Source organism: Dermochelys coriacea, chromosome 11 (assembly GCF_009764565.3).
Source record: "Dermochelys coriacea isolate rDerCor1 chromosome 11, rDerCor1.pri.v4, whole genome shotgun sequence".
NCBI classification, from domain to species: Eukaryota; Metazoa; Chordata; order Testudines; family Dermochelyidae; genus Dermochelys; species Dermochelys coriacea.
The window spans coordinates 21534948-21547029 of record NC_050078.2 but is presented as its reverse complement, the minus strand read 5'-3'; the positions used below and the strand labels follow the sequence as shown (position 1 = coordinate 21547029).

The following is a 12082-nucleotide window of genomic DNA, read 5'->3' as shown; positions in this document are numbered from 1 at the left end:
AAGAAAATAAATTGATAAGGAATATTGGATTTTTATATTTTTCTGTGTGTTTCTATGGGGACCTATTAATTCCAGCATCATAGTATTATTTTAATAATTGCTCTATTTCTGATGACATCAGTTATAACCAAAATAAAGGAAAATATTTCCTTTTCCTCTTATTTTTTCAAAACACACAATTGTCCCTTAATTATTATACATGTGCAAACCAGTGAGATAACTGAGTTCTGTATTTGACCCAATAAATTAGTACTATTTTTGTGGAAATTTTCATGCATGTGCATCTCAGAATGAACAAAGAAATACACTTTGAACTGTATAAAAGGATGATTAAAGGATTTCCATCTTAATCCACTCAATCATCCAATCCTAGAGTAATCTAGAAGAAACAGAAACCTTTGTTATATATTGTTTTAGCTCCAAAACCCTAATCTTGGGAAACATCTGTATTTCTGGTGGACATAATACTGAATTCTTCCTGGAGATTTGTGACATCCTTTTTCTTAAAATGGACACTTCTGCAATTGTAGGCCAAGATTGGAATGCAGAAATAGACAGATATTTTAATTAGTTCAACTTCACATGATCCATTTTGTAAGCAATGGAAAGATAGCCCAAACTGGATTTGAAAGCTGTCTGGATATTTAAGCAATCTAACGATTATAATAATTTGAACTTTTCAGCATCGTATACATGATATTCTACAATTGATTTCTTCTTGTTGTCATTGAATGTTTTGTGCATTGAAACAGACATAAATATATTAATTTCTTCACATGTTCTGATGCTGTTACCAAAGTAGGTACCAATATAGTGGAAGACAGTAGCTTTATGTCTGAGCTGAATTTGGCTTCAAGAGTATAATTATTTATGTTACATAGTGCCTAGGGCCTAGTGAGAATGGATTACACACTGTACAAACAGAGAAGTAGGCAGGTCATTCCCCAAAAAGATTACAATTTAAATAGCCAAGACAAAGAGTAGAGGAAATGAATATAACATATGAAGAGACTGCTGTTTGCAAGTGTAAAGAAGTGAGCTGTAGCTCACAAAAGCTTATGCTCAAATAAATTTGTTAGTCTCTAAGGTGCCACAAGTACTCCTTTTCTTTTTGCAAATACAGACTAACATGGCTGCTATTCTGAAACCTGTAAAGTGATTGTCTCTAAACATGTTCGTTCTGCATCTTGCAGGAGGGGGGGGATTTGGGGAGGCATAAAGGATAGACTAAGATAGGGTAATCAATTATTTTATTGTCAAGGTCCAAATTTCTTGTTAAAGGTATAGTCAAACTCCAAACTCCAGAGAAAACAACACTAAAATAATGATGATAATAATAATAAGTAAATAAGATTTTATGGCTCATTCAAAAATGTGTGGTGGTCCAGATTTGGCCTGCAGTGTGCCTATTGACTACCCTGGTTAGAGGGTTGGTTGGTTTGTTTTTAAATCCTTTGGGTGGGGGTGAGTTAGGAGTCTATTAGCTGAACAGAAAGACAAAGGCAGAGAGGACATAGAAGGGAAAGAGTTAAGAGGGCTAGGGGAAGAGTGCAGGAGGGCAAGCCAGGTGAGGTAGGAGAGTATAGTTTTCCCAAGTCCCACAGATGGAAACTAAATTCTGATTCTGCAGCCCTTACAATGGAAGTATTCAAATGAGTAATCATTTTCTCTGATTATTTGAAATAGAATTTTTGAAAAGCCCAGTAACCTTTATGAATTTTTACTACAGAGGATACATGTAAACTGGCTTGTGAAAATGGAGGAAGATGCATTATGAATGAGAAGAGTGATTTAAGATGTCACTGTTGGCCAAACTATTCTGGAGAAAAATGTGAAACCAACCACTGTTACAATTACTGTCAAAATGGAGGAACTTGTGTAGCCTCTGCTCTTGGTAAATATTTGCATGCGGCTTCTATACTTTTATCTTGACTGAAACATTTTGATTTATTCTACACGTGTACCTGATTTCTGCCTCCCCCCCTTTTCCTTGAACTATTTCTTGTAACCTTTTAATGGATTTCAAAATTTCTGTCCACACATAAAGCTTCTCCTCGTCAACTTCATTTTTAAAACCTAGTACAAATCCCTTACATTATATAAACCTTGTCTGTCTTGTTAGGATAATGCCATAATAGGGTTCTTTAATTGGAGGTAGGGCTTTTCCATGATCACTGCTTTCTCCTGCTGCTTTTATCAGAGTGCTGGGCACTTGACCACCCCGCTTTCCACAAGATGGAGCTTTTCCTCTACTCCATAAAAGATCATCATCATGCTGACCTCTACATTGTTTACACCAATGCTTCTCTTGGCAAGAGGAATGAAAACACTTCCCTTTATTAAATATGAAACAGACATTTCAGACAATATCCAAAGCCTGCAGCTTTGGTATAGGTAACCTGCTGTTTGTATAACATGATGGTCAGGATGGTATGGAATTGTGCATTCAAGCCACAAGTCTTGCTTTTTCTGACCCCGAGGCAAGATTGGCTTCTCAGCAGTCATAAGTCTAAACTCCTCCTCATCTCTCAATCATGTCTTATCACCATGTGTGGCATGTGTCCATGATATATCTTCTAAATATTTGAAAAAGGTGACACATCATTTTGTATTCATTTAACATGTTTATTACAGTGTGTGTGTGTTTGTGTGTGTGTGTGTGTGTGTGTGTGTGCACGCGTGTCTACTGCAGCTAATATCTAAAAAATTCTCTAGTTTCCTAGCCACCTTGGACTTGCTGGAATTGTCCCCTTCTTTCTTTTTCACCACTCCTATATCTGCCACTCAATTGTAATGGACAGACAAGTGCATACATCTACATAGTCGTCTTTCCAAATATTTTCTTTAACAGCCTTTGACCAGTGGGTACCAATCTGTTTCTGATGTCTCCTGGCATCTCAGTTTTAAAAAGCACCTGTGTCCTGTGTGGTTTTCCCTGTAGAGAGAGGTGGATGGGATGCCTGATATCTGTTGGGTATGGGGCATAGCCCCTCTTTTTCTGATGAAACCTCTGTTAGCTTGGGTGCACTGTCCTCTGCTATTGGAGGTGTTTCCTCACTCCCTTACACCGATTTTTAGCCATCTGACATCCTAGCTTATGGGCAGGTTTCTAGATTCCGTATCCACCTTATTCCTTCACCCACAATAGCCCTCCTCCTGAGAAGGAATACCCCAGCCAAGGAAGTTCCCCAGCATTTTAGCAATGGAAAGGTGGTAGTTATGAGCCAATTCCTCCTATATGTTTGTGGGGCGTACATCTACATCTACCCCAACGTAGTGTCTGATGGCCTGCTGATGGCCCCCTGTGTCCTGCTTAGGGGCGTAGGTCATCTCCAGCTGCTGTGTCCCATCTCCTTTCTTTTGCTTGAAGGGTTGTCTCTGCTGTTACTACCTTCACTGCTGCCTGGCCTCTAACTCTCGGGACCAAGATGTGGGAGCAAATAGACTCTGCTCTGTTCACTACTTCTGCCCTGCCTCTCCTCAGGCCGGGAGGGAGGGGTGGACTTGGCTGTAGTTGCAATGCTGGAAGGAACACTGCTGCAGTGCTGCCAGAAGCAATCCTGTAGTCTCCTCTACCAGGCATTTCTGCAGTTTGCTTAGATACTCCCTCCCACCCTCAAGAGCTTGAAATTGAGAGTTAACCAGACCCAGTCAGCTCCCCTAATTCTCCCCCCCCCCCCACAATGAGAGGCAGAGAAGCTCTTCCCCCAGGCACACTCCCACATTCAATTTGAGATGTAAGGCGGGGCTGAGGTCCAGTATGTTTAGACATAAGCTTTTTCCCCTTCCCGCTCATGGAAATTGGCCATTCCTGTACTGACCCTGATATACTGCTGTCCCTGCCCCTCCCAAGATGGGGGAGGGCAGAGGGAATTCAAACACACTTGCAGCTAATTCACTTTACAGCAAATGTAAGGTGTGTCATACTACAGTTGAAAAACAAAGCAGCATCCCTGCTGAGTCTTTAATTGTCACACACCTTCTTTCACAAACTACATTCCCTAGTTAGACTATCAACAGTAGCTCAGCATAGTAATATAACCCTTACCCATAATTAAGATATATTGTCATGTTATGATATATAAGGATGTGATTACAGACATACTGTAGTACTCTAATGTGTGTTAGTTTACACTATGTGTGTCCTTTAAGATTTCCAAACAAATATTTGTGAATCCTTCTTAGTGCAATAGTTTTCCCTTAGGTAGTATATACAGTGGGTTTGAATAGATTCACCATTACACTGCTCAGTAAAGGGATTTCAAAGTGGTCAGAAATGTAACTTGCATGCATTTTAAAACACCTTTTCATTTTCAGACAGGTGTAAACAGGTCTTACATAATGGAGAATCAGGCCCTAAGAATCTATTTCTGACTCAAAATAGGTTTCAGAGTAGCAGCCGTGTTAGTCTGTATTCGCAAAAAGAAAAGGAGTACTTGTAGCACCTTAGAGACTAACAGATTTATTTGAGCATAAGCTTTCGTGAGCTACAACTCACTTCATCGGATGCATTTGGTGGAAAATACAGTGGGGAGATTTATATACACACTCAGAGAACATGAAACAATGGGTTTTATCATACACACTGTAAGGAGAGTAATCTCTTAAGATGAGCCATCTCCAGCAGCGGGGGGGAGGGAAAGGAGGAAAACCTTTCATGGCGAGGTAGGCCATTTCCAGCAGTTAACAAGAGCATCTGAGGAACAGTGGGGGTGGGGGGGAGAAATAACATAGGGAAATAGTTTTATTTTGTGTAATGACTTATCCATTCCCAGTCTCTATTCAAGTCTAAGTTAATTGTATCCAGTTTGCAAATTAATTCCAATTCAGCAGTCTCTCCTTGGAGTCTGTTTTTGAAGTTTTTTTGTTGAAGGATAGCCACTCTCAGGTCTGTAATCGAGTGACCGGAGAGATTGAAATGTTCTCGGACTGGTTTTTGAATATTATAATTCTTGACATCTGATTTGTGTCCATTTATTCTTTTATGTAGAGACTGTCCAGTTTGACCAATGTACATGGCAGAGGGATAAAACCCATTGTTTCATGTTCTCTGTGTGTGTATATAAATCTCCCCACTGTATTTTCTGCCAAATGCAGCCGATGAAGTGAGCTGTAGTTCATGAAAGCTTATGCTCAAATAAATTTGTTAGTCTCTAAGGTGCCACAAGTACTCCTTTTCTTTTGACTCAAAATAGTTTCAGCATTATTGGAGTTGGGCTCAAATAGTAACCCAAATGTATCCTAAATAAATAAATACAAATTCCTTCTTGATATTCTGATACTATAAATAAAATGAGTCTGGATAAGGAAATGCTTTTCTAATGTGTGCATATAAATTCTGTTCTCTTTTACCACCAAATAATTAATAATAATTTGATAACTGATTAAGTCAATTGCAAAGTGTTATTCATTTTTTAAAAACATTATTGTGTTAAATTTTTGTTGAGCATTATATGTTGTAGAACCTCATCTGCACACAAATGTTAATTTGTTAAACAAATCCCACTGGCAGTTCATGGATTTATTCATTGTTGGTTTACTTACAGTTAAGCCTTTTGGCAAATTCCTATGTGGACATTATATAACTAGAGTTGGGGCAGCTTTAATTAAAATTCATAAGTTTATGACAGTTGTATTGAACTACAATAATTGAACAAAGAAAATGTCATCAGTTAATTAAAAGCACCCATCTGAGAGATCTAATTAAAAGTTTGGATAATAGTAATGAATGTTTTCCAGCAAACCAAATTAACAGGAATTTTTTTAAAAATAATTAACATTAACAGTAAAAGAGCTTTTATTTGATGGAGACTTATAAGATGCAGGCCAGATTTTTGGCCCACACTGAACAACTCATTTGTACTCCTCACTTGTCACAAAGAGACCAGAACCTTCCTTAAACAGAGAAGCTGGGGGTTATTAAAAATGGGATAATGCCCAACTGACATTGAAGTAGTGTAGCTATCTCAAAATTATTACCTTTGTCCACCATCAGCTGGGGAATGCTGGGGGTGAGATGGAGCATAGCTGGAGTTCAAGGTGCTCTGTTGATCCATAGTTAGCACAATGGTCCTTAAGGAGCCACTGCAAACAGTATTGTTTAGAATAGTCCCAAGACTGCTCTAATTTACCACATGGGCCAAACTAGCCCCTGTCTTCCCCCAAGATTGGGAGAGTGCATACCTTGGTTTTACCAAAGGATCAAGCCCTATATTTCAAATTACTAACTGTGTATACTAAAAATTTCCCCAATAAAACCTCCCTCCCCTGACGGGTCTTCAGTCTCATGAATGTGCATTATTGTGGACACACAAACTATAGATGTTGTTTATACCAGACAAGCTATCCTTTAACATACTATCTTTGAACTCCTTATATTAGACTGAACTCTTTTCTGTAAGAATGGTATCAAATGGGATAGAAAAATGAAAGACAGTGTGCATATTCCTACACACCCAGTGAATACAGTGAAACCTGCCAAGAGTAACAATTCATGGGAGTTAGCAAAAGTGGGCACTTATAAGAGATGGTCTCTCTTCCAAGGTTTGCACACAAGAGAACAGTGGTGTTCCATGGCTTCTGCAAGTAGTGTCTTATGACAGGTGGTCTCTCTTCAGAGGTGGTCTCTAAGAGAGGTGTTGCTCTATTTAAATTTCTGGTCCTGAGTCTACTATTGCCAGCGTGAACAAAGATGTAATCTCTGATAAATAGACATTCAACTAGATGATTTGAAATTTCAGGAAACAGAGTTTTTAGTTTAAAAAAAATCAGAATGCATATAAAAATTCTCACCATTTCTCTCTGTAATTAAATGAAATAGTTCTATCAACTTTTTACTTCACCTAATACACAAAGCAGTATCTTCAGGCTTTCCTTCCAAGAGACTTCATTCAATATAACATACAAACTGCTTCTCAGTTATGTATTCAAATTGTTGACATACCCTGAGACAACACAGGTGAATGTCCACTTTTAGACTAGTCCTTATTCTTTACTCTTCTCATATATAATTCATATTTTGTATTTAAGATGATGGCTAGATTGAGAAAGACAATCTCATAGACACTAAAGGGGGAAAGTACTGACATACTTATTTTTGTAGATGAACAAGACCGTTTATTTGTTACCATATAGCCGTCTAAACCTTTACAGGAGGATCTAAAATCTTCTATGTAATCTGATCACAACCCAAACTATAGATGTTGATCTCCCCCATCCACTTACAGGGCTGACTATTCTTTCTGAGAAACATTTTATCTGAGTCCCACATGCTTCCCATTCTCAGGTGGTTTTTCATGTCCTGCTGCCACAAGATAACTACATGTGCCTCTGGCATCACATCTGCTTTACCTACCCCTCAAAAGTTTTTTATAAAATCAAAATAAGATACACTCTAATTAGCTTACTAAAATGCTGTACAAAACATTTGCAAAATGCATAATAACTGGAATATATTTTCTCTGCTTGTTCCCCATTCCATCAGTTTTCATGTGTTAAAGATACTGTAAGACTCAATAGTCATTCTTATTTATTTTTCCATTTTTTACAAGGTAGTCTGACCTCAACGACTAGCAACTTCCAACTATATTAAGCAAAATATAAATTTTCAGTTTTTAAGAATATATAAACACATTGCTGGTTCTTTATTTTAAGTTATTTTTATTTGTTTATATTTACAGGTATTTAATAGGCATAGTATCTGGGAACAATTTACATTATTTAGATCAGGATTAAACAAAATTCACTTAAAAATAGGGAATATGTACTTTATGAACCCCCAAATCAATTGAACCATCTACCTTGAAAGAAGCAGAGATAGTGAATACCAGAGAATAGACTAAACACCAATACATTTAGAAAGTTTGCAGTTAGTAGAAATCTTGCATCAAACTCTAAAAGTGGCCAGGGTGGAGACAGAAATAGATGCAGCAGGAGTCAGCTTTCACTAACTTTTCACCTACTTAAAGAGATGGCATTCTCTAGTGTAGAGCTTGTCCAACAGGAGCATGTGCTGAAAATGTGGTGTGTCAGAAGTTTCTGCCTTCTTGTTGCTTTTACAGGCACTTAAGTTTGGAGAACACAATGTAGACATTTAATTACAGGAACTTCCACAAGGGGATAATTCACTGATGGAGGTGGAGGAGGTGCGGCCAACATATGAAGGATAGGGGAAGAGGAAGACAATGTTGCCATGCAGCAAGTGCTGTAGAGTATGCTAATTGAGGAACAGAAAAACTCGGGAGGGTAAAGATGAAAGAAAGAGCAAAAAAGGATATAGTGTCAATGTATTTTATTTTATCTTTAGAACACAAGTTGACACAAGACTGTTGTGTGATTATGATTTCCACCTTGAGATGGTTGGCAGTACATAAGACAAACTTGTAAAAATGTTCTCCATGCTATTATCTGATATATCTGTTAATAACATATCATTCTTATATAGCATTTTTCATCAGTAGATCTCAAAGCATTTTTAAAGGATACCACTATTATCATCATCCCTATTTTACAAATAGGGCACAGAAAAATGATGTGACTTACCCCAACTCACATCATAGGCTAGTGGCTGAGCTGAGAATAGAACCCAGATTTCCTGCATGCCAGGACACTGTTCTGTCCTCTAGACCACACTACCTCCTTGGTGTACAAGAGTATGGTATGGTAACTATTATCGGCCATTTTATGAGTTTTAATAAAACAATTTGAGAAGTATTTTAAAATTTGAAGATAGAAGATGCTTTATAAGAGCTAAGCATTATTTTTACAAATATTATTTTGGATGATAATTGTTTACATATTAATGGAAAATGAACCTCTAGCATTTCTAGCTGACACATTAAATTAAATGACAAAAATAGGTTTTAGGATAAAATAAAATAAATCTTCATATAACCATCAAAAACTGGCCTATTTGTAAGCCTACTGTTGCACAGAAGAGAATAAAATTCTCCCATGAACAGGCAAAATATGCTTTCCTCATCACTTTTTAAAAAGAAGAAAGAGCTTGACAAGAAAACATAGGCTTCAAACTTTTAGATCTTATTTTGTCATTTTTATTTTTTAATACTCTCATATACCAGACAACAATGATTTAACTCAAAACTGTCTGAAACCATTTAACCCAGTGGCAAGAATCCAAATACAAAATATACAAGAGTACAACTCTGAGTCATTTGTTAAAAAAAAAATTGTACGTCAGCATCTGAATTCAATATCATTGATTTGGTGCTTAGAGAACAAGAGACATATTTTGATGAATAAGTAGGTCACTGCATATTCAACCAAGTTGGAGCTATTTTAAGTTTATGGTTTCATTCCTACAGAACAAGTTATAGGAAGAGATTGGCTGATTGAGCACTAATCTCATGGGAACAATGTACAAACAATTCAACTTAGCATTCACTAAAACAGCAAAAGAGAATTTTGAAAAAGAAATAGGAAAGAAGTGAAGGGAAGAATGCGGAGGAGGAGAAGAGGTAATAGGAGAGGAGAGGGGAGAAGGAAACTATAAATAAAGCTTAGTCCCATCAGCCAGAGAGAAGAATTTGACCACTTTCTTTCATCAAAGAACTTTCTGTGAGGCACTGAGACTATAATGACAGTTATGATATAAAAATGTGCATAGATAGGAAGAAAAATCAGAGATTCAGTTAATATTGTATTTAATTTAATTAAGTTGTAGGACACCAAAAGATATTGGAAAAACTACAAAAGGTCTTATAGAGAAGTGGATTTGAGAGTTGTGAATAATATAGTGGTAATAAGTGGCACGAGAAAGGTGGATGAGATCACCCAGGGGGTAGTATGAAAACTGGTGACCTAGACCAGATCACTGAGGAACACAAAAAGAAAGCGGGAAGGAGAAGGAAAGAAGATCTACTGAAGGTTATGCTGAAGGAGTAAACAGCAAGATAGAAGAGAACCAGGTAAGGACACAGTCACAAGGCCCAAGGAAGAAAGACAGATGAAGAAGTAGTGAGCGGTTGATGGTGTAGCAGAAAGATCAAGGATAATTAATATGGAGACAAGGACGAGTGCAGGTAGACAGGCTCATGCTAGCCCAACTCACATTAGTGTGTGAAAATCAGAAGTGTGGATGTTACGAGGCTAGTGGCAGATAGGGCTAGTCACCCAAATCCAAATCCGCCTGAACCCCTGGGTCCAAGGTTGGCCAGCTAGCCTGAGTCTGCAGCAGTGTCCACACTGCTTTTTTTTAGCATGCTTGCTCAAGGTGAGCTAGTATGAATCTGTCTGCTCCAGGCTGGGAATCACACCTCCCAGTTGCAGACATATCTTGAAACTCTTAAAAGAGGTCATTTACTGGCTATTGTGAGAACTGTTTCAGTGGAACAGAGATAGAAAAAGAAGAGAATTGTAATAGAAGAATTCTAGGCACTGGGAAGAGACTGGCCATTCAAAGAGCTTTAGAGATAGAGGAGGACAGAAATGGATGATCAAAAGACAATTGTGGTTGAGTGAAGATTTCTTTAGGATATGGTAAACAGCATGAAACTGATGTAGTGGGAAAGGCCATGGGAGAAGGAGTGATTCATAAGAGAAAGGAAATGCAGGAGGAGGGGAAATTAGAAGGTGTGAAAGGGTGGGGCAGAATTGACAAGTCAAGGCAATTGATGTGGACTGAAGTTTAGAGACTTCAGAGTAGAATATAGATTTTTAAAAGGAGAAGGAGCAGATGGTGAACTCCTGTTGGATCCAGACAGTTCTTTGAGTAGGGTCCCATCAGGTGTGCATGCACCCTGTATTAGAGATTTTTAGTAGCAGTACCTGTTTTGACCATGCATGTGCTCTATACACATCCTTGTGCCCCGTAGTGAGAATACGCAGAGCTACATGGGTGAACTGCCCTCAGTTCCTTCTCAACAGTTTTGGCCTGAGATGGAGTGTCCAGCATGCTGGCTTTGCTTAGACATAGTTAATTATCATTAGCTTTTGTGTTTCTTAGCTTAGTTTAATTCATTTTATTTAGTTTTGGGGTCTTTTGTTTTGTTTCTCCCTCTTTTTCATTTCCTCCCTTGAGGGGCTATTCTGGACATTAATGCGTCTGGGGTGTGCTAGGATCCCCAAGCTTTAAATGATGTCTTTCCTATCAGGAAGCTATCGTTGGTCAGAGACAGCTACTCTCAGTGCCTCCATTATGAGGGAAACACCCACTCATCGGCCAATGTATGATCTGCTCCTTCTTCAAAAGCAGATCTCATAAAAGCAGAGAAATAAAATTTAAATTGTTAATGATGAAGCGAGCCCTAATACTGACCTCCAATCCTCCAAGAACTCTCTTGCACACCAGTGCCCAAGCTCACTTAGTGCCCCATCTGCTTCTAGATCATGGTCTCCAAAAGCCACGTATCATGACTACCTCTGGGCCGTGGTCACCAAAACCCTTGAGGGATACAGTACCTGCATTTCCAGCCACAGTACCCAGAGCCTCTCACAGTAAGACTCTGGGTGCTGACAGGAATGTTAATTCTCCTTCTAAGTCATCTGAGTCACCAATCAAAAAGAACGTTTCAGAGACTCAGATCACAAGGGGAGTACTATTGAAGGTCCAGTTGGTCCAAGTACCTTAAGGTTATCTAAGGCTTCCTCTAAAAGCCACTCTGCTACCAAACTGGATTTGGTACCAAAAACTTCTTTAACGTCAGGTGGCTATGTCCATCCTAGTAGACATCTCACTTCAAAGAAGTCCACACCATCAGACTATGTTGTACCTTCAATACCAGTGCCCCAGACCACTGTATCAGTACCATCTGAGTCCGAGTCTGGATGCACATGTTCAAGCCATTCAGTGTCTGATGCACCGATACATTTTAGACAGTCCCTATCTGGATATCAACATTGGTCTCCACAGGATCTTGCTCAACTCACGCTCATGTACCCTCTGTACCATAGGAGTTTAGATCTTTAAGGGATCTTTTTGTTTCAGGTGAGCCACAGTCTCTGTTACTTCCCAGTACTGTACATTTATCTGCCCCAAGATCTTCTGGGTCACCACCTCTACATTTCTCATTGAGACCTCCTGCTTCACCAACACTGATCATTGAGGGCAAACAATTATCACCTC

At 38.6% G+C, this 12082-nt stretch overlaps 1 protein-coding gene across 1 annotated transcript in view; it reads left to right on the top strand.

Moving 5' to 3' along the window:
* Positions 1–12082, top strand: part of LRP1B (LDL receptor related protein 1B) — a 1336604-nt gene that overhangs the window by 1271260 nt on the left and 53262 nt on the right. The window contains exon 83 of the mRNA XM_043505072.1: positions 1730–1894. Coding sequence (XP_043361007.1) covers positions 1730–1894 — 165 coding nt within the window. The remainder of the gene's footprint in view (positions 1–1729; positions 1895–12082) is intronic.